Source organism: Aulonocara stuartgranti (genome assembly GCF_965226115.1).
Source record: "Aulonocara stuartgranti genome assembly, chromosome: 23".
NCBI classification, from domain to species: domain Eukaryota; kingdom Metazoa; phylum Chordata; class Actinopteri; order Cichliformes; family Cichlidae; genus Aulonocara; species Aulonocara stuartgranti.
The window spans coordinates 14,240,921-14,264,053 of record NC_138958.1 but is presented as its reverse complement, the minus strand read 5'-3'; the positions used below and the strand labels follow the sequence as shown (position 1 = coordinate 14,264,053).

Here is a 23,133-nt window from a genome sequence, read left to right as displayed (position 1 = left end):
CCTAGACACACAGACAGATGGAGAATTTCTTTTAGCAACTAAAATATGAAAATTAGGGAGGCAAGCCAGGAGACACTATGGCAATTTCTACTTTTCTTTTATAACTATTTACTATTTCAATCATGTAGAATAGCTTAAGATGAACACCATAATGTTTAACTAGATGCATCTAACACACAGGATGTAAACCATCAAACTCATTATAAACTAGATGAAAATGACTAAATTCAGCCGGTATGCCAAAACAGGTAAAATGTACACTCAGGGTCTGAATGGTTTTCTTTCCACTGGTGGAGAGAAAACTTGTCAATTTATTTTTTCTGTTAAAACTACCAGGAAAGCAAGAATTCAAATTTAACAGAATAAGAGAAAAGGAAGAAATGTTACTTATAATGTCACAGCGGGTGAAAGACTTCAAAAATGTAACAAGCATTTCCTCTCAACACCTGAAAAACAGCAGTGAACAGTATATTTCAGTGAACAGTGAGGGGCTATCCACATCTGTTTACAATGAATTTAATATGTGAACATGTATGGGGTGAGCTGGACAGTAGTATAGAGGCTGCTGCTGGCTGAGAGATCAAACTCAAGTCTATCGATGCCATCTAGTGGATATAAGGATTTAAACTGTGGCTTCAACTGCAGCTTCATTCTCCATCACATGTGCTATGCAGTTCATACTTCTATTTGAAATTATAATAAAAAGAAATTTACTAGAACTTTGGGGGTTTTTTTAGAAAGGTCTTTTGCAGTCTTTTATTATTTGCCTCTTTTTTTTTTTTGGCAAATTCACCCAAATTTACAAAATGAAGAGCTTAACATACATTTTCATGATCCAGTCACTGGGTTCTTTGTGAATTTCCCAACAATGTCCTTCTTTTCTGGAGGCTAATGTCATGGCCCACTTGTCTGCTGCAGGAATACTGTACCAATGTCACTACTATATTCTCCATATAGAAATGAGATGCATGTTTAACTTATGTAGTTGCTTTTTCTGTTATTAGATGACAGAACAAGCATAAAACAGTGAAGTTAAACACTACATTGTTAGCTAAGTACATGCTGCTTTGCTAAGATACAAATTTCATAGACATGCTATGTGAACATGTACATATGTGAATATAATTACATGTAAAATCATCAATAATCAGACAGTTCATTTTAAAATCTTCAGCTAATTCACATTCATTAAGGATATCAAGCTGTGTAAACCGTTGTCACTCACTGAATGGTGCCAGCTGCAAAGAAACAAAAAAAATAAAGCAAGCAACTCTTACATTGAACAATCCATTAGGATTTTCTGAAAAGTTGCCAGATTTTCACGAGGTGCTTCTTTCAGGTCGCTAAATACTGCTAAATACTTCAAGCAGAAATATTACTCGATATACGCTCAGATCCTTAAAGAACAACGACCCCAAACTGCTCTCAAACGATAGTGTACATAGTTGGTGTAAACTTGTAACATGGTAGCTTCACCTGGTTTGGACTGGACTTCATTCTCATTTATATTTTTGAAGAAGCTCCACAGTAGCCATCTTTGGCTTTGCATGTACAGAGGCAATATCTAATCTTGCCACCTGGTTGCGAGCAGCTGTTCGTCTATTTTTGCTGGCTGGCAAACAGCTTCAAGGTGCATTACCTTTTGGATGTAGCAGCATGTTACAAACTGCCAGGCAATGATGGAAACAAGGGGGAAAAGTACATTTTAAGATAAGAAATACGAAGACCATTTATAACTTAATGATTATTTGAAAATCATTACGTTATATTTCTTTGGATTATTGTTGTCATTTTTGGTTTTTTGCTTTTAATACTTCCTGATTAGTTTGTCAGTTGGTTGAATTAATCAAATAATTGTTACAGATATTTAAATTGTATTGTTTGAAGTAGTTAACTTGCCATGATCCAAAACCAGATCCATTTGACCAAGTAGGACAGCATTTTTTTTTTCCATTCTGACATTCCTAAAAACCAAAATGGCTGAAAAATCAACCACAAGAAGCTAACATTGACCAAGATTTCCAACCCCCACATGTGGTAATCTCATACAGTATGGGTCAAATTTGGAGTTTGTCATTGGATGGCAAGTCGGAGACAGAAAAGGGGAAACAGAGAAAGAAAGTGTGAGAGAGATAACAGGCCACTTGGCTCTTTCATGTGGCAAGATGCAGGAGTAGATGGCAGCAGAGGCAGGTAATAAGATGACAAATGCCCAGAGACACAAATCCACCACTCAAATGTTTCTTTCATTTTCAAAATCAAACCTGCATTACCTTCCAGGCAACCTCAATGGGCAAAGAGATACCTGAGGCCACCTGGATCCCACTCCAAAGAGTTAGCCAAGACAATTTCCCTCAAATCACCTGCTATCTTAATCTGACAGCCAGACTCGATTACAAGGCGTAAAAATTGCTTTTCTTGCCACCAGCAGTGGTTGGGAAATTATCTTAATTGTGTCATGATTATGCCTCAGAGCTCTGGTGAGAGCTTTACGTTGCTCCTTTCAAACACAGGAGCGCTTCATGAGTGTTGAAAGTGCGACTATCAGCTTTCAAGAGGAGACCGGGGAGGGAGGAAAACATTCATCTCCATTTCTTTGCTGCCTGTTCACAAACATGTACACATGTAATCCACGAAAGGGAGGAGAGCTCTGAACCTTGTGATACTGAAAGAGCTCAGCAGAGGAATACTCAACAGTGATTACAAACTACCTTTTTCAGTAGTTTTCAGGAGCATCAATAGGAAGGAGGATTTCCAAAACAATGACCTGATAATGGTGACACCAACAGTGTTTCCTATTAGGATTTACACGACCTCTTAGCACCGATATCGTTCCTCAAATTATCTAACACACATCATCTTTGCCCTACATTTAGTTTCTTTGTCGTCTGCTCTACATTGTGGTGAATATTTCTCATATATGTATATACTGTAGAGGTGGGAATCACCATACATCCCACGATACGATATTATCACAATACTTAACGCACGATACGATATTATTGCAATTTTTTAAAAATATTTTGCGATATTCAGATTCTGTACATAAAGGTAAACTTTATCAATATTCATTTTATCTAATATCAAAGTCTCGCACTCAGTCTTTCTCTCATTTCAGTCAGTTTTATTGTTGACAAACTGAACGGTTTGTATTACAGTCTAGTCCAACTTAGCTATTCTGAACTATGCAATTTATGAAAACTATGCAGCCCCTTCAGCAACTGAAGAATTTGAAAGTAAATTAAAACAAAATATAATTTTACATTAAATAAAAAAGTTTTAAACTTAATTAGAATAAAACATGTCTTAAATTAAAATAAGTAAACTGTCATGTTTATTGCTGCCAAAAAAAAGTTAAACACATTTGGACAGTGAAGGAATGTCAGGATTCTTGCTCAGAAAAAGGATCAACAAAACCTTTTTTGTAACAAAATATCGATTTCTGCTGTCCCTGTATCGATACATTATTAGCAAACAAAATATCACGATACTACACAGAATCGATTTTTTCCCCCACCCCTAATATACTGCTCTATCAGCAAATTCAATAACAAACAGCAAACTGAACAAACTAATTTTATAGATTTTATCTTTTCGGTATGATGCTGGCCATCACACTAAATAACATTTTTAGTTTACCTTTCAGGTGTATTTGACAAACACAGGAAGTGACTGAGAATCTTCACAGACAAACACAGGAAGTCCTCCACATCAGTCTGGCAGTGAATTATCTGTTCGCTTATGTCAATAGTTTATTCAACCCTGCTCTTTCTCAACACTTTTCTGTCATATTAGTGGTTCTCAAACTGAGGGGCACGTTGTTTCTGATGGGGCACAGAACCACTGGACATGGAGCCCAGACAACTATATGAAAAACATGAACCGAAACTGTCATGAATGAACACGATAGTGTGTTGGTGCCGTTTTATTGACCTGCATTTAAGTGAAACTGAACACAGTATTTTTTGTTTGTTTTTTTGTTTGTTTTTTTGTTAATGAAGGACAGAATATGAAGCAGCAAGAAAATCGAACATTTTTTAATTGAAGATATTAAGTTTTGATATAATTTTATTTCCATTTTTATTTATTAAAATAAAAATTTATTTACTCTAGATTGTAACCTTGTTGAGCTCCTTATTGTAACACATTCAACCACTCCCCTGACTTTTAGTTGTATTTTATTTAATTTTTTTATTTAATTTTTATTTATTTTATTTCACTACTTCCTAGTATTTCTTTTCTTTTTTTTTTACCAACTTGAGCTGTTTTGTGTTGTCATTATATTTTGGGTTTGTTTGTTTGTTTGTTTCTGCTTTCTTAAAGCTTTTTTTTAAATACACTGTGTTCTGGCTTAAATCACAAATTACCGTCAGCATATTACTAAAACCCAACGAAGACGTGTGATACGAACAATAACAAATAAACAGACGTAGTTAAATTCACACTCAGCCACAGGTGTGACCAGGTGACCACAAACTGAGAAGAGATACTTTTACTCACTTTATTGATGTCCCGTCCACTTTTGTGTCTTTCATGAGGAAGGATCCACACTATGTTACGTCCGACGATTTTATTGAAAAAATAAATAAATAAAATAAACTCGATACAGCTGGAAGTTGTCCAAAGCTTTTGTTAGCAAACAGAACGCTGATGTTAGCTAGCTAACAATTCCAGGCTTGTTTCAGGTAACGTGTGACCGCTCCGTCCCAAGACCTTCCCATCCACAGTTATAGACTGACCTCAACTGTAACTATATTATTCTTATTTATTTAATGCTTATGAACTCACCTTGCTACAATTCATCAATTCAACCCTACTCTCGTTTGAGGCCATTTGATTTTTATCAGCCTTTACAACCCAGGGGGCGCTGTTTCACACATTTGCCCAGACTCAGAAAAGAGTAAGGACTACAAAGATGGTTCCATTTCCCACCTGACCCCCTCAGAGTCAGCCCGTTTTTTGCATTAGTTCATACTATGAGGACAAAATTTTGCCCTCATAAAATGAGTGTTTTCCAAACTACAGGCCAAACGTTTTAAATGTGCTTATTTTTTGTTTATTTTTGTCAGAACTCAACATCAAATTTCCAGGTCTGAAGACAACCAGATTCATTTTATGTCACAGTCTGATGACAACACCTGATTTCTGATAAGCATTTTTCTGTAATAACCTTTTGATTTCATCAGTATCACAGGTATCAGTATCACAGGTATTGTAGTTTCAACAGTACAACTACACCAGTTTCATGTCTATGACATTAGAGGAATAGAAACAAGCACTGATACCCTGGAAGTTTGATGTGTTTTATTTTAATAAACTGGAGAAAAGCTAAAAACTGGCATTTGGGGTAAACTTTAAAGGTTTGGATCACCATATGGGATAGCAGCTCAAAACAAGTTATGAAAAGTCTTTTTTATTTATTTTTTATTTTTTTTAACCAATAATCAGGCTCATCTTCTGCCTGGATTTTTCTTTTTTGGCTTATTGATAAATCTGTGGCTTAAAATAAATTTTCTTATTATTTGATGAACGTGAAATGTTTTACCTATATTCTGTGACTTTATTTTTGCACTTTTTGTTGAAATTGTTTTTTGTTGTTGTTTGCTTGTTTGTTTTTATGTAACACCATGATGAGCACTAAGTTTTGCATCACCGTTGCTGCCTAGTAAAGATATGCTGTGACATCTCCGGGACCTGAACATCACATTATTTTAACAGGATAAACACCAACAATGAAGGGATTTCTCATTAGGTTATTTATAAAAACATAAATTCTGGTGACTTTAAAACTGTTAAATTTGGTAAAATAAGACCGAAGTAGTGATACAATTCCTGGGATTTTTGCTCTGAATATTAGGAATCATGTTATTGTTCATTAATACAATATCTGACTAACGTTGCACCTAGTTTTAGATCACCACAGACATCAAATTAGAAAAGAGAAAACAATCTCGATGAGTCTCCATGCATGGCATGGGCAGATTATTATATTGATCGTGTTTTCTGTGTGTGAGAGTTCATTGAAAAATTAGAAATTCCGCTTGATAAGGGGGGGGGGATGAAGAAGCACAGAGCGTTTTCAATTTTTATTGACTTTTTTGGACAATTTCTTTTCCAGTGTCATCCATAACCGTTCACTTCAATGGTATTTGCATAATCTTTCATTCAATACTAGGAGGATAGAAACCAAGGTAGGCTGATGCTAGATGCTGAATTAGCAGCTGACAAGCTAAATCTGCACTCGAGCAAAGTAAACTAGTAATTGAGGAGGAGAGGTGGGGGGGGGGGGGGGGGCGGGACTGTCCCGAGAGTTTGAGGAAACAATAGACATACCTTCCAGTTGTCCATTAAAAATGCACCTCAACATCATCTCTACCTGGTTTGTATCTTTCTAGTTGTAAGGCTGATTAAAAATAAAAAGGGCCATTGCTATTTAACAGAGCAATCTGCATAGCAACTGGAAGACAAAAGGACTGGACACTGACCCAATACAGAGGATGAGTAACACAGGACATCACTAGACAGGTAGTTGGCACACGATGGTCTGCCGTTTTGATCACAAACACACAGTCATTTTATTTTGTAGAGTGACTTACTTTTGAATGTCAAAAAAAGAAAAGAAAAAAAAAGAAAAATGAAAAGAAAAAAAAAATATATATATAGGTCCAACAGTTAGTGTGAGGTTGGATACGTTGGAGCTCTAGGCCTAGTGTTGCAAGAGGTTTAGTTCTGGCATGATCTCCAAGCATCTGGCAGTTTGAGTAGGTGCCATTCTGCACTGGCTAAAACCACCCCCCGCCCCCTTCCCTACCCTTCCTCCACTCCCACACCCCCTTTGAAAAGTTCACCAATTCATAAGGCTACAAGGTACATGCCACTACTTGACAGTATACACAGAAGCACAGTTACAAGCAAATGGAACGACGTGACGGAGGACAACCACTAGAGTGTGCTTGAGGGCTAATGACTGACAATTTTCACGCAGCTACATGAATAAGGCAGGAGAGGGGTGGGATACTGAAACAGCTGGCCTCGCTGGTCAGGCTTCATGTCTGAATAGGTCACCAGCAGCAATTCAATTGCTTCACCCCACCCTGCGAAGGCAACTAAGATAAGGGCAGCTCAAAAAAAAAAAATTAAATTAAATTAAATTTTAAAAAAAAATTTAAAAATAAAATAAAAAGAACCTCATGTCTGGCCACCACTGAATTTGGTATAACAGTTCAAACCACAATGAAATGTCTTGTCTAATCAACATTTAAACATCGGTCTTTTACAGACTGTAGACTTCACCGTAACAATGGGTTGTTTTTTTTGTTTGTTTTTTTTAAGCATAAGACAGTATTTAATGCAGAAACAGAGCTCACAAGTCAATTACAGTATCTTAGAACACTTTTAGACTGAATCTGCGAGGCTAGACTGAGATAAGTAGACAGAAGGATGACAGTCTTAGAACTGAAGACTTTTAGGGTCAGCGGTCAGTCCAGGTCAAGAGGGGGTTGGGGAGAATAACGGGGTAGATTGTGTTGGTTAATTTCAGGCCCGTCTGTAGCAGCACGGCTTAGAAGCGCTTTGGTCCCCAGGGTGAGGCCTTGGTTGCCACTGGGGCTCCAAAGCTTGGGAAATCTTCAGAGCTGCTCATATCAGGGGCCTTAAGAGTAGGAAAAAAAAAAAATTAAGGAAAATGAGGATTTAAAAAGAAAAGGGCGTGACCACTTTGCAGATTTTTGACCTTGATATTAGAAGACCCTCACCTTCTCATTGGCAGTAGCCCAGGGAGCCTCCCTCACCACGAAGCCTTTGGATGGGCCACGCTGTTCGTCGGCGGCAGCAGCGCTACTGCCAGAAGGCCTCATATAAGCCATCTTTGCCTCATTTTCCACAACATCTGCCATCTGACACAAAACAAACTGTGTAAGTACCAATTAACTCACACAAAGCACTTTTTGTTTTGGACATTATCTGGAGAGGGAAGCTTACGTATTCCTCTTCCAGGTTGAGGAGATGGTCGATGGCTTCATCCACAAGCTCAGGGCGACCGGTGACTGTCACGAGGTTTGGGTCTGCAGCTCCACTCTGGGGAAACCTGAGATCAACCTGAAGAGTTTAAAAGAGAAGTTAAAGTTTGTAAGAATACAGAAAGTGCAGTATTTGGAATGACCTATTCCACTAATTACAATATCATTCATTTCTGTATGTGTGCACAGCTGTGACTGTGCTGTCTGGCAGGTTTAACCTTTTCCCTTCTGATAGTTTTTTTTGTGTGGGGGGGAGAGGATTTTCCCCCCACACCTCTTTGTCTCTGTCATTATACACAGATTTGTAGAGCAGCTACCTACACCTTCTCGTTTCACCATCCTAACCTTAAACTCATCCATGATCTTGCGAATGCCCTTGCCACGGGCGCCAATGATGCGAGCATGGACCCTGCTGTCCAGGGTGATGTCCTCAGAGATCATCTCTTCCAGCTCATCCACGATGGCCTGAATGGCATCTCGTGCAGCTATGGCTTTGTGCTCATACCCTGTAATAGTAATCTGATCCTATGGAGACACAGCAGAATTAATTTAAAAAAAAAAAAAAACAAAAACACCCTTATACCAAGCATCTGGCCCGGTATCGAGCACCATTATCAGGAAGCCCATTTCGATTTAATACCATAAGCCATAGACATACCTGGTTTTCATCATTCTTCTCTGGGAACTGGATGTTAACATCATGCTCAGTGCGGATGTTTGTAATAATGGCACCCTTGCGGCCGATTATCTTGGGGTGATACTTGGGGTCCACAGTGATGGTCAGCTTGAAGCTCCTGAGTGCCTGCAGAGGGTTTGAGAAAAGGTGGCAAAATGTTGGGTTGGAATTTCATAAAGTCTGACAGCTGGCCATTTCCCACTACTACTCAACCTGATGTTTGCCTAAGATAAGACTAATTATTAAGCCCTTTGTTCACTTGAGGATTATGATAAGGGTGCCCTTTGAGCTAATCTGAAAAGATTAGTGCACCATTTGACTATAAATCGTCAACACAGAAATAAAGACACCATAGTTCAGCCTCAACACACATTAAGTGCCACAATTGATGCATTTTAGTAAGCAAATACTAACCCGATCCTCCTGCTCGGCCTGCAGCTCTTTGACGCGCTCCAAGAGGCCCTCTTTGGCGCGGTCGAGAAGACTGGCCAAGCCGGTGATGGCGATTTTATCAGACTGCTGCTCAGGAGCAGGCACTTGAATATTAACCTGGAGAGAGACAGTGATGCCAGATCAAATATCCAGTAAAACATCAAGGCTCCTTCATTCCTATAAAGACATCTACAACACACCTCAAAATCCTCCATCATCTTGCGAATTCCACTTCCTTTCTGTCCAATGATGTAGCGATGAAGCTCAAAAGGCACTTCCACCTCAATAGTTACAGGAACCAGGGCCTAAAGAAGGAAGACAGTTAGCTGTAGTTCTTCAAAAAGTTGCTTTTTAACATTCCTGAGCTTGAATATGAAGTCCAACCTTCAGTGCTTCGATGGCAGCCTCGCACCGCTCTTTGCGTCCAGAAATTATAATCACATCGCACTTCTTGGGCGCGTTGGGATCAACTGGCTCCTTCACTTCACCGTCAGCTTCTCCATTCTCCTGGACAGGAGCCTCAGCAGGAGGTGCAGCTAAAAGAAAATCAGAGTATTCAAAAAAATAAATAAATGTACATGCCCAAATGCTTTTTGTTTGCTAAAAATATCAACCATCAGTTTCAAAACTAAGTACAATTATTTTATTTATTTATAAATAAAGTGTTACTTAAAAATAAATAAAAATATCAATGTTCTCATAATGAAAGTTATATTAAGACAGAAACTAAAGTAATAGACACACTGCAGGTCTTTACTATTTACCTTGTGGGTCCTCGCGTTCTGGGAACTTGATCTGCACGTTGTGATCTCTAGTGATCTGCTGAATCCGTGAGCCCTTAGGACCCATGATTGAACGGTGGAACTTCTGAGGAATTACACACTCCATAGTCACTTGAGCCTCCTGAAAAATAAAAAGAAGAAAAGCTTGTTACATTTCAAAGAGGAGAATAAACAGAAAGACTTCCCTTAACAAAACACTACTAACCAAGTCCTCCACAATCTCCTGCATGCGTTTTTTGGCAGCTTCCACACACTCTTTGGCTCCTTTAAGGGTAACTTTATCACTCTGAGAAGCTGTGCGGGGGAAGCTCACCATAACCCCACCATACTCATCAGCAAGGTCCCTAAGGACTTGGCCACGGCGGGCTACAAAGTAGCGATGATGCTTGGGGTCAACGTTCATAGTGTCCTCAACAACATTGTCCTGTAACACAAAAAATAAAAAATAAAATTAACCGAATTGTTGGTTCATTTCATCCAACTGTTGACAGAACTCATTTGAAATCTTACCAAACTCTTGATGAGTTCCTCCAGCTCTTTCTGTGCATCCCGTACTGCTTCCTCGGTGCCAACCACAGTGATGAGTTCCTGGTCTTTGTCCTCAGGGGTGGGAAAGATGATTCTGGCGCCGGTGCTGTCACGAACCTTACGGATGTTTCCACCACCTTTCCCAATAAGGAATTTGTGGTACTCTGGTTTTGCATGCAGCTCAACAGTGTGACTCTTTGTTTGCTAAGGAAAACAAAATGGATAAAATTAGGCTGACATTTATTACAAGTAGCTTTTAACTACATAAGGTCTTTGTTCAAGTCTTTTTCCAACTGAAATGCATGAACTCCCTGATAATGGGATAATAACTAACCAAATCAAACTTCAGAAACATTTTCTTAGCCATTTGCGAGCGACTAAAAGGATGACCGAAACAAATGCTCAGCATGTGCTAATACAAAAGGAGCTCTTTGCCTTTTTACCTTCTCATTCTCTTCACCCCACAACTTCAAAACAATGAGTTGAACAAAAAGTTCAGCTTTAATTCAGACACATATTTACAAACCTTCTCCTCCGCCAAGGCAAGCAGCTGCTGCTTAGCTTTCTCCACCTCCTCTGCAGGGCCTCTGATGGTGACCTTATCAATCCCTGAGCCCTCTGTGGGAAAGTGAATGTGCACGCCGCCACACTCCTCCATGATGGATCGCACCAAACGTCCCTTCGACCCAATCAAGGAGTTGTGCAGCTTCGAGGGAATGGACACATCCACTTCTGAGATGTTCGCCTGGACAACATGACAATTTATTAAAGCAAACAAGACAAGATTTGAAAACAACCCTAGTTTAAATTAAAAAAAAAATAAAAATAAAAATCCCCACACATGCTAAAATGAGTGCCTACCAGATCCTTCTGAATGGCCAAGATCCGAGTCCGTGCTGCTTCACAGTTTGCCTTCTTCCCAGTGATGACAATCATCTCTGAATTGCTGTTCTCAGCAGGCAGATCAATTTTGGTGTTAGTTTCCTCTCGAATCTACAAAGCAAAAAAATAAAGGAGGTGTCAAATCAAACTTAAAATAAATTAACACGCCGATTTAACGTGAATTCAGAATCGGAAAACGTGCAGTACCTTCTTGATGTTTGACCCTCCTTTTCCAATGATGTTTCTGTGGAACTGCTTGAAGATGGGGACTGAGACAGAATAGCTGTTCTCCACCTGACCAAAGGAATCACTGAAGGTTAACACTTAATGACACTTCAACGCTGCAATAAAATACAAATACACTAGCACAGCATTTTAAACTTCAAGTCAAACTGAGATTTACCATTTCAGCCACTATCTTGTTCATAAACTTTGAACATTTTTCTACTTCAGTTCTTGGGCCCCGAAGTTGAACAATGTCACTTTTCTGTGCTGGGTCAGGGAAGTTAATGATGACCTGGAACAAACATTTAGAGGTAAGGGAGTAAATTTTCCAAGGTTAAAGCAGAGGGAAGAAGAAGGGGAGAGAGAAAAAAAAAAAAAAAAGAAAAAAGAAAAGGGGGGACAACAAAACAAAACAGAGAAACAACCACAATGATGATTTACAGCTCACCTCTGGGAATTTGTCCCGCACTTCCTTAATCTTCTCCCCTTTTTGGCCAATGATGGCCCTGTGAAAACGTTGTTCGATGATCAAGTCCTTTGTACGCTCGTTCTCCTACATGAAACCATGCAATTAGAGACATAACAGGAAATCATTTGCAGAATTTTGCCTCTAAACTGAAGCTTGAACTAACCATGCGTGACGCAAGCTCTAGCAGCTCCTTCTTGGCTTCCTGCACACCCTGGGGATCCCCCTCAATGCGGATCAGGTTGCTCTTTTCATTATCAGGGGGGATGCGGACAGTCACCTTGTGCACCTCTTTGATCCGGTTGACTAAATTAATAAGTAAATGCATTGTTTCAGAAAAACATTCCTTGTTGTTGCAGCATCTGACAGCAATATACTCACTATTAACACCTCCTTTTCCAATCAGGTGACGGTGGAATTTGGGATCCACACTAATCTCTGCGTAGTCCATTCGGCTTACCTATCAAAACAACAAAAATCATGAGGAGCTTGTTGTCTAGCACTTAAGGTTTGCTCATTCTCACTTGATACGACTTCAAATTTAAACATTTAAAAATGTTCAACTTTACAGCAGGAATAAACACATTTACAGCCTTTTACAAAAATTTACAACACAAGTGTATAAATTTCGCTGAAGCTTACAGTTTTCATTACCGTGTGCAAGGCCACAGGGAGGTGACAGGCTTCCCTATCAGCCAATTTCAGGGAGAAACATAGCCTGACAAATTTCTGTGTGACTAAAGATTCAACACACTTACCAAATCTGTAACCATGGCTTCAATCTGGCCTTGCACCATTTGCACATCTTTGATAGGACCCTCCAGGGTGATCTTGTCTTCTCCCTCAGTGAACTCAATGTGCACCTTCATTCAAAATACATGAGACAGAAGTCAAAAGCAGGTTTAAAAAAAAATTAAACAAGTACTTTATTTAAGAGCATTTAACACACCTTGGGCATTTGTTGAGTGATCTTTGCCAAGTTCTGGCCCTTCTTCCCAATAATGAAACGATGAAGCCAAGAAGGAGCTGAGACCGAGGAAACAGTGTAACTGTTTGCCTGTAGAAGGAAAAATGCTGTCGTTACTCCTCAATTCTCATATGTTTAAATAACTCTTAACATTACCAGTCTTCACATGGTAAATGTACCTTGGCATAAACTTCAGTGAGAGCCTGACCCAGACGGTCGGGCTCTCCACGAAGGATGACAGTTTCTGAGCTGCTGTCAGAAGGTGGGATCTCAACTGAGACGCCAGTTCTATCCAGAATCTCCTGCAGGGTGTTTCCCTTGGGGCCGATCACATATTTGTGCTGAGACTTCTTCACCTCCACAGCAATAGTGGTGGTGTTCTTTTTCTACAAGACAGACAAGAAGGTGAGGGACTTTGCACAAAGTAAATATTTTCATTTTTTGTTCCATTTATCTGGACAAAGGAACACAATGTGCAGGGCAGGACGATTACTGGTGTCAATCTAGATGATAAACAGCAATACCAGCTATAGAAAAATATGAAAATCTGACTGTTGCTGCAGTCTGGACACAATTTCTCAGTGCTTATTTGCATACCTTGTCTTCATAAACCTTTTTGATCTTAGTCACAGCAAGGGCCACCTGCTCCTTTTCCCCAGTGATGACGATCTCAGTCTTATTCACACTCTGAGGGGGGACATTGATGCGGGCACCAGTCTCTTGCATCATCTCGCCCACTAGCTTATTGTAGGCACCGGTGATGAATGGGTGGTACGCTTTTTCAATGTTCACCCTCTCCACAGCACGCTTGTCCTAAAAAGAGGAAAATTGCTAATGTATCAGATTTGGAAGAGCTATACAACAAACTTTGAACAAATTATATACAGATATCCTTAAAAAGGTGTTGGCGTGAGGTGGTAAATTACCTGCTCAGCAGAGATCAACAGGATCTCATGCTTTGCCTTCTCCAGCCCCTCCTTGGTACCAGAGATCTTGATCTGGTTGCTGAGGTCGTCAGGTCGTGGGATCTGGATTTTGGTGGCAGTCTTGAGCTCCAGCTCCTGAAGCTTCTCCCCGTTTTTGCCAATGACAAAACGATGGTGCTCCTTGGGGATGCCAACACTAGCTGAAGCCTGTTGGTTTAGATTAGAAGGCAAATTTGGTACCACAGTCTGCAACTTATCATTTAAGAAAACCAATAAAGGCAAATCTCTTAACCTGAGTCTGCAGTCGGGACACAATCTCCTTACGGGCCTTCATCACGGCATCCAACTTTCCAGACACCATGATGGAGAGACCCTGATCTTTTGCTAAGGAGAGTTCCAGGTGCGCTCCGGTCTTATGCATGATGTCTACGCAAACCTTTGCTTGGTCTCCTTCCCCAAACTGGTTGATGTCCTTGTACTTGCGCTCCTCCAACGGCACATGGAAAACCTAGAAAAACATAGTTCATGTAAAAAAAATAATAAAAAAATCTGTGACAAACAGGATTAGCTTGACACAAAGAAAACCTAAAATGTGAGGCAAACAAATGCGTTCAAATAGAACACCACCAGCTCGGGTAATCCTCACCAAGATCTGTAACCAAAATACACAAAAATGTTCCTTCTACTAAAACCCTTGTCATTCTCAAATATAAATGTTTTTCCTTCCGTTTTATATCATACTGAAAACATGCCAATGAATTAAACATTTTATTTAAAAAGGAAAGATAATGATCCATTAATTCACTAGTCACACCCACCCCCCACCCTAAAGTAGACATCTGATTTATTTAAACACTGCAGTAATCAGCACCAAAAAATTTAGACATGGAAACTAATGATTCATCTTTTCTTTGTGTACAACACCCGTCAACCATCGGGTCAACACAGCTAGCTGCCCACACTGACGGAAGCGGGCGACAGCAACCCACTTTTGGACGGCAAGTTATGAAACAGGCAAGTGGGAAGTAAGACTGATGATGTCCCTATCAACCAGCGGAGTGCTTAGACTGCTGAAAGCTTAGAAGAAGAGTAAATAACATGACTAACAACACAGGCTCACGTTAACCTGCACAGGGAAAAAAATTAAATAAATAAATCTGCAGTGCTAGCATTACTAACGTTAGCCTAACAGATGTATAACAAATGCATTGTTATTTAGGGAGCCAAGTGGCACATGCTTCTGCACTATTTAAATCAAGGCCGTACATCAAACAACACTGACTGTTCTGAATGGTCTTTAAACACAGCATTTGTGTAAACAGCATTATACCTCATCTATTAGATAAGGCTCAAGCTCTCTCCTCCCCAAGTTTAATCAATTAAGTCATTTTCCAGAAGAATCTGGAAAGAACAAGAAAAAAAAAATTTGACCCTCCGATGCTTTTTAAAGCTTTGAGTCAGTTTTTCTCCTGACTTGCTTACAGAAGCCTAATTTCCACAGATAACCGTTTGAGTCACACAAATCTCCTGCTATTTATGGGTAATCATTTCTTTAATTGATTCTAAATGACTGATAAGGCTTCCTGTGTCACTGTAGCTGTATGTGTCTGTGCTATGGTTGTTTATTTCACCATGTTTACTGCTGCTTGTCGCAGAGCATGCCGTCTTCGTACCAACCACTAGTGTCACAGAAAATACAGAGACAGTTATTACACGACGAGGAGGAAAACCCTTCTTAAAGGTTCGTCTTTTTACAACATCCAGTGTCGCCCTGTACACAGAAACAGCTGCCATGCCCAGTGGAGAAGAATCCATCATCAGCAGGAAACAGACATTTTAGCTTTGACATACACAACTACAATCCACTTACATGGAAGGATCATATTTGTCATTTGATTATTTAAGTCTCCTATTGCTACACATATCTCTAAATATATAATGCATGTAGTAAACTCTTAATTAATGTCTTTGTCATTTACTTTCAAATCATATAATTAAGATCCTGTGGCAGACTCTTAAAAAAAAAAGTTCTATAACTGCATTACTATTTCAAAGGAGAAGTTGTACCTGGGTGATAATCGAAGACTTGAGAGGACGGATCTTTGATGCCCAGGCGCTGGAAGTTTCCTGGGTCCCCTCAGGTTGGGCCGCCTTCTCGGGGAGAGGTGGGAAGGCTTCCTTGTAGGTAGGAAGGGCTTCCTCATCCTCTCCAGCACTGGGTCCTGCCACAGCAGCTGTGCACATAGGAAAGACATACACCATGAAGCCACTTGTGGCTCGGTTTGCATTTTACAGGCCATAGAGTCTTATGTCCAAATACTCACCACCACCCTGCTCTGGCAAAAGCCCACTGCGGTGCGCATTGAAGGTTTCCTGCGTAAGTACAGCGACTGAGCTCATGGTCGAAATCCCACGTTAACACGGAGTCCGAGTGTGCCACTAAAAGAAGAGCTTACGTCATCTTCACAAGCTTAGTAACAGTACACATAGCAAGAAAATACATATACAAGTCTCAAAGGAGACGTAGTCTGCTCATTTTGAGCTTTTTCTCAAATTCACCTCGTTCATACAAGAGATGTCGTCGGATTTCTTTCTGATTTGTAGAAATTAAGGATGGACAGAGCTGATGCTCGAAATGGAGGTCGCTCAGTTCTCTGTCGTTCTGTTTTTACTTCGTCCTGTGTCAACCGTAGCAGCTAGAATAACCTGCTACAATAACTTTTCTGTGTGCTGAAGTTTGTTTGTTTCCTTTACTCTAGTTCAAAACTGGCTGAGTTAGCTGAAAAGCTTCGACGAGTCAGCTTCTCTCTCCCTCATTCACATTCAGTCATGTTTCATCAGACAAACATTACATAAAAGATTAGTAATCAAGGATGTTTGTTCAGTGTTAAACTTGCACTGCACTTATAACAGCACCATGAGCGTAAATGTGTGAGGTGAACTGGCAGTCTGCAGCCTTATGACTCACACTGAGCTGAAAGGAGACTAGAGCAAATAATTTAGGTGAATGAAGCCAGTTGAATTTTATTTTTCCATGGCTTTTATCTTCAGCCTGTTTTCATTTATTGTATCAATAATTACCAATTCAGCACATTTTTATTCTGATGCATTTTTTTTATTTTTATTTTTTTTAAATGAATCCCTGTTTCTTTCTCCCAATGATAAATACAACTTATTAATATAACCCTCCTAACCGCAGACACCCAAAGCTAGAATACTGGTATTGTATTGGAAAACATTATACTGGTGCATGCTCGTTACAACACTTCACTATAAGTCTCTGGGTTTTAACTTTTTGGATTGAACCAGTTAGTTAGCCCTGTGTATGTAATTTGCATAACAGCAGTGACAGTGATAGCTATAATGCACTCTTTGTTTAACCAAGAAACTGAGTTTTGCATGCACTCACAGGCAATTTTAGCAAGGCCCTTGTTTCAAGTGGTGAAAGTGTCACAAGCACAGTTTAATGTGCTAAACAAGCTTATCACACACGGACTTTGGGATGTTCACCTTTATCTAATCTACATTTATCAGAGAAAGCCATGTGCGACAGAATAGTCACTCATCACATTCACACGTCAGCACTTTGCTAATGTATGCCGAGTCTAAGTGGGGAGTAACTGAAGAGATTACGTCCTAGCAGAGCGGTGGTGTGGGCGGGGCTGCAGCTACAGCACATTTTGTTTTTCCAACAGGAACTCTGTTCAACCATCTTCTCCAGTTCTATTCTAAGAAATGTAGCCAAGTGACAAGGCTGCAAGGTTAAGAGGATTTTACCCCACTGACCCCTCTGCATGTCCACGCTGGATAGGATTAAAGCAAAAATCCGCCAACATAAAGCTCAGCAGCCCCGTCTAGGATCTTTGAACCAATAATTCTTTCCAAGAAAGAAACCACAAGGCCAATCCGCTTATCTATAACAGTTATTTTAAAAAAACAAAATGAAATTAATTGATCTTGTTGACGTTTCGGCTTTCTGAATTATAAACGAAGTTGATGATAGAGTTCCATTAAAAACAACAACTGCACTCTGTGTTCCAACTACAGGTCAGTTCGGTTTAACCATCAATGATGAAACTTGATATCAGCCAAAGCCATCACCTCGTTCTTCTTGTTTTGTAGACAAACATCAATTCTAGCCAAAGCACAGGAATGCAAGTTGCTTCAGTGAGGAGTTTCCCCTCCCAAGCGTGACTGAAATTCATCTGAAAGCATAAAGACTACATCCTGACTTTGTTTTGTCATCGATCTGTAAATTGTGGGAAATTTGCTTCCATGTGGCTGTGTGTTTAGCTGCTCTATGAACACCCTTGCAGTGGGGCCTCCTCCTTGTCAGACTGCATAAACTTCTTGTGCCCACTGCTCATTAGCGGCACTATAAATTAAATCTCTTTACGGTTACAACTGATCATTCTTGGCCTGGAAACTTATTTTAAGTGAAGCTGTCAGGTAACTTTGAAGTGTTTCACTGCAAAAAAATTTAAAGCACCAGTGATCCAAATCCAAAGTTATCCATGAGGGGAAGGAAGAAAAAGAAGAAGAAAAAAAACTGTAACGATCATCTGTAACGAGCGTAGGCGGTCAGTCTGCTGTTTACTTTGATTGTCAATATGATGGGTGTCCATGTCTATTTACTCTGGGTGAGGCTGTAAAACTTTGTGAAAAGAGTCTGATGATAAGGATACTGAGGTGAGTTATTTAGGAGATCCTAACTAAACAGCCAAAATTGTTGGACCTGGACTCTTACCGAATAAACTCCTATAATGTGAGAATGTGATCAAACCGTTTATCAGAGGGAGAGTGATTTTTAAGGACTCATGCTAGCTGCCATAATGTTAACTTAAAACCAGCTACTGTTTAGCAGTCTCATTATCAGCCAAACGGAGATGAGAGGATCGTATATCTAATCTGATAACTAGTAATTACGACGACATTATGAATAAATAAGCATATTTTTGCACATTTGTGTTAGAACCCTGACACAGTTCAGGAGATGGGGCTTGAAGTGAGGAGGTTAAGGAAATGCGGGAGGACAGATACAAAATACATGTACAAAACTTAAAGGCTTATTATGGTTTGAAAAATGTATTTGCGATTGTTAAATTAAACTAGTTGTACCATGTATGTGGCAGCTGTTTATACACAAGTGATTAGGTAGAACAGCACTACTGTATTAAAAATGGAGGCAAAACCTGGCTGCTTCCACAAACCAGGGCCTGCGCCGATGCATTTTTAATGCATTAATTCTAAGTTCATGACAATGTATCATTTTGTTGGAGGCCATAATTACTCACTAATCAGTGAATATTTGAGTAAAACTGTCTAAATAACTTAAAGAAAAAAAAAGAAGAAGAAGACGACTTAATGTTATGTTGGCAAAAGTAAGTGCCAATATAAAAACTGTACAAACTTACCAGCTAAATGGTCAGTTACCAGATAATCCGTCCTGTAAAGATGAAAGCTCCCGTCAGCCTGCCAGCTTTTGCCTAGAAAGCAGAAAAAGAAAAAAAAAAAACAACTGTTAAAAAGTCTGGGACCTCAGTTTAAATCCACAAAGAAAACCATGTTTTCAGATAAATGTCTGTGTATGAGTCTTACACCATGACCTGCATTTAAAATGTAGATCATTAAATTGCACAGTAATAGTGGATACTGATTACAAACAGAGCCAATATAAGGAAAAAGAAAAAACATACTCATGCTTCACAGACATATCCACTCGTCAGGCCTAATTGCACATTTTGTTATAGTTGTGGTTCTGATGAGCCCGGTAAGATAAACACTGCCAACTCATGGCTGAAACCAAATGGTAAATTAAGAAATGTTCAGATAAAGCAGATGCCAAGAAATGCATTAGTGAACAGCAGTAAAGCATAGCTGCCGCTGGAGCTCGCTCTCCTCAACAAGCATCTGGCTTTCATAATCAGGACGCTGCCTTGTCGTACAAAAAGGACAGAGCTGGCAAGTGATGAAGCTGCTGTGTGTGAGCCAGGTAACCAGGCTATCACGCTCTCATGCAAGAGCCTGTAAAAGCACACAGTGAACAATTCGCATTAAATGTCCTTATTGACATGGCTGTGCTGAGGTCTCAGAAACACTTGGGATTCATTTCGCTAGTTTGATGTCACAGATTTCCTCACTTGCTCAACAACCCTTGGAAACAGTCAAATTTTCCACTGAGGTGTGGACAGACTCCCATAGGACGAATGTTATTAACTCAACGAGTGTTGTTTGGGAAGAGGTGTACGATCTGCCAGGCACTTTCTTTGGAAAGCCCAATATTATAAGAAGACGCACTAAAAAGTAGGTTTCTAGCTCCATTTGTTAGCGTTGGCAGAAGTGACAACATGTGGCCTGTTCTCATTAATATTATTAAAGCGACTAGTGATAGAATGGCCGTGTACAGCTGCTGTTAATAAAGCTTAGCACTTATGTTTTTATTTGGAAGACAAATCACAAGCCCAAAACAGTTTCTAATAAAGAGTCCCCCCAAAAAACGCCTGTACATTTATCTAATTGACCATTCACGTGCTGGTGTTACAGGGTGCAGAGGTTTGGCTGCTCATAGAAAAACCATAAGGAAGAGGAAAAAGGAACCGCATTGGCAAGAAGACCTGAGATTTCTTTGTGTGAAGAAACAATAAGGTGGAACTGAAAAGGAATACACTTCTCTGAAAGCAACACCAGCATAAGGCGGTCAGGGCGGAGGAAAACTTTGGCTGACTTGTTGCAAAGCAAATGGGACGACATGTCAGAGGACGGCATCTCAGTGGGTGGGAGTACCAAGCAATAAGGATGAAATTACAAATGCAAGTGAGCCTACCAATGATGTCTTGATGCATGCTCAAACTAATCAGACCCAATCCAACATGGGTATTTGAGGAACGTCTTCAAAATGTCTCAGCTTCTATCTGATCAGTTTATAAACTAAACCAGTGTCAGGAGTATTTCCAAGAGCCTGAAAGCATAGTCTGGACACTATGCAAACGAAAGATACTTTTGTCTGCTTCCTTTTTTCCACAAAGGATCGCCCCAGCAGATAGCTCCACATGGTTGATTTGGCAGAGTTCTTATGTAAACAGGGTAAGTTACATTTGTAGGCGCCATTTATTAATTAACATAAATTGGAAGTCTGATTGCTTCAGATGCCATAATTTACAATATCATTTACAAAATGTTCAGTTTCAGTATGATCCGAAATTATCCACAGTAAAGTCAACAGGCATTTACAAATGCCACACAGAAAGGACTTGTTTTTCTATAGGCTTCTACACAGCCATAAAGTGGTTGTTAGAAATAACAAATGTTTAAGGCATGCTCATGATATCGTCACTTTGTATCAGGACACCACTATTATCTTTTTTAAATCATCTGCTGGAGGTAAGCAGGTATAGGACCAGTCTATATGCAATACGGAGAGCACTCCAGAATAGCAACAGGATTCAGGAAACCCTTTTCTTTGAACAAATTTTCCTTGGAAAAGAAAGAACTGGCCTGATATGATACTTGCCCTTGAAAGGCCAGAGGCCTTTTGATTAGCAGTTTGGTTCAACAAATAGCTGCCACAGCACTAAAGCGCAAGTGTGTTTTGGCACAACTTTGGCAATTCCAGAGTAAAAAGTCTGCTCAAAAAAAGAAAAGGAAAGAAAAGGGGGGTCCAGAAACAGGATCGTGACCCAGACGGAGGCCACATATTTACAGTGCTAAGCAATGAGATTCTTTTTATACTTGAAGTTGTCCTGGAGCCGTCACCTCTTCACATGTAACCACAGTATACATCCGTTGCTTGAAATGAAACATGCAAATTCCTCAACTGTCAGGACAAATTACTTTGCCTTCTCCTCCGAGATATCAGCAAATTCTTTCATTTTTTTTTTTTTTAACTACACACTATAACACAGTCAATATTAAAACCATACAAGTGAACCGCTTCTTCCAGCAGAGCCTGTGCAATTTAATAATGTTTATTAATGCAATTATACAAGATAAAGAATTTAAGAGGTTGTTTTTTTCTTTTAAAAAAAAAAAACACAACAACACAACAACAAGGAAAGAAAAAATGTGTAGCCTAAAACCAAAATAAGAGTGTAAGTGGAGAGCATTCACCAGAGAGACCCCAGAACATTAAATAAACATGCCACGGGTACAGCTGTAGCAACCATTAATTAGACTTATTACTAGTTTAAACCAGTGTAATGCAGCTAAATGACATTTTACGTTACGTATTGGAGACAACTTGTACTAACGAACTGCTAACAAGTTCAGAGTGCCTGGCTCGCCTTTGCTAGTTAAACTCCCATTAGCTTCAGCATGACAACCTTCGAGCCTTTATGACATTATACCCCAATCCCAGATTAAGGATTTAAGAGGCTGGTTAGTGTGACTGCCAGCTAACACGATATCAAGTTAACCAAAAGCTGACAGCTGCCAACGACACATTTTAGTTAATGCTAGCTGCCGTCATTTGGCTAACATTGGTCAACCATTAAAAAAAATGTAAGAGATCGAGACAAACTAACACTGTCCCTACTGTCGGGGTTACTGTAAATATATGGGTCTCCTATCTGAGGTGGGATATTCACCGGGATAATCAGTGAGTCACGGATTACTGAATCCAAACCCTTAGCCGGTTAGCAAACTTGCTAAAAACTTTGAATGCGGCGTGTGACACGTAGCCCCTCAGCTAATGGTGAAGTTAGCTCAACGAGACCCACACACAACTTCAGGCTGTGCCTCAAAACAGCTAACAGCATTAAGATGGCAGCGAATCAACAACTAAAATAGTACCGTAATTCTGAACACATTCTCAACCCGATGTGTTGTCGTTTTTATATGTTTTAGCCAACACTGCTGAGCTCGTTAAAACTAGTTGAACTGAGAGCCTTTAGCTAGCGTGCTAATGTTAGCTTCGAATACAGTTGGTTCTTCTAGCTGGCTAAGTCCACGTAGGCATACAGCTGAGCACGGGAGAAATGACACGGAGTCAGGCCAGAGCACGCTATAACGATCTGGGTTCATGGGAAAACTGTCCGCTTTTAACGAGCACAGCTATGGCATAAAAAACTGAAGTCATGTGTAAAGAGGATATAGTCACGTTCAGGAGGAAACTAAAAAGTACTTACTTATTTTTATGTTCTCGTCTGCCCTGAAGGTGCAGAAGCTGAGATGAAATTCCACTGGCGAGAAGGTGGGATGGAAGCCGGACGGATATATACCAGAACCGCCCACCAA

General features: G+C 39.8%; 1 protein-coding gene and 1 long non-coding RNA gene across 2 annotated transcripts; one reads left to right on the top strand and one right to left on the bottom strand.

The window, feature by feature from the left end:
• The first annotated feature begins 4,503 nt into the window (after positions 1-4,503).
• LOC309700954 lies at positions 4,504-6,697 on the top strand. The gene is made up of 2 exons (XR_014274813.1): positions 4,504-5,292; positions 6,050-6,697. It is a non-coding gene; the product is annotated as an uncharacterized lncRNA (long non-coding RNA).
• hdlbpa (high density lipoprotein binding protein a) lies at positions 6,074-23,133 on the bottom strand. Its single transcript, XM_082524878.1, has 28 exons — positions 23,025-23,133; positions 19,317-19,388; positions 16,227-16,341; positions 15,970-16,136; positions 14,195-14,410; positions 13,903-14,109; positions 13,574-13,789; positions 13,156-13,362; positions 12,959-13,066; positions 12,768-12,872; positions 12,391-12,469; positions 12,176-12,315; positions 11,992-12,096; positions 11,722-11,835; positions 11,526-11,612; positions 11,298-11,429; positions 10,963-11,181; positions 10,419-10,640; positions 10,114-10,332; positions 9,891-10,029; positions 9,511-9,662; positions 9,327-9,431; positions 9,109-9,243; positions 8,677-8,820; positions 8,364-8,543; positions 7,981-8,097; positions 7,755-7,895; positions 6,074-7,651 (listed from the first exon to the last, which is right to left on the bottom strand). The coding sequence occupies exons 3-28, from the start codon at positions 16,300-16,302 to the stop codon at positions 7,562-7,564; spliced, it is 3,822 nt and encodes a 1,273-aa protein (XP_082381004.1). The 5' UTR covers positions 16,303-16,341; positions 19,317-19,388; positions 23,025-23,133; the 3' UTR covers positions 6,074-7,561.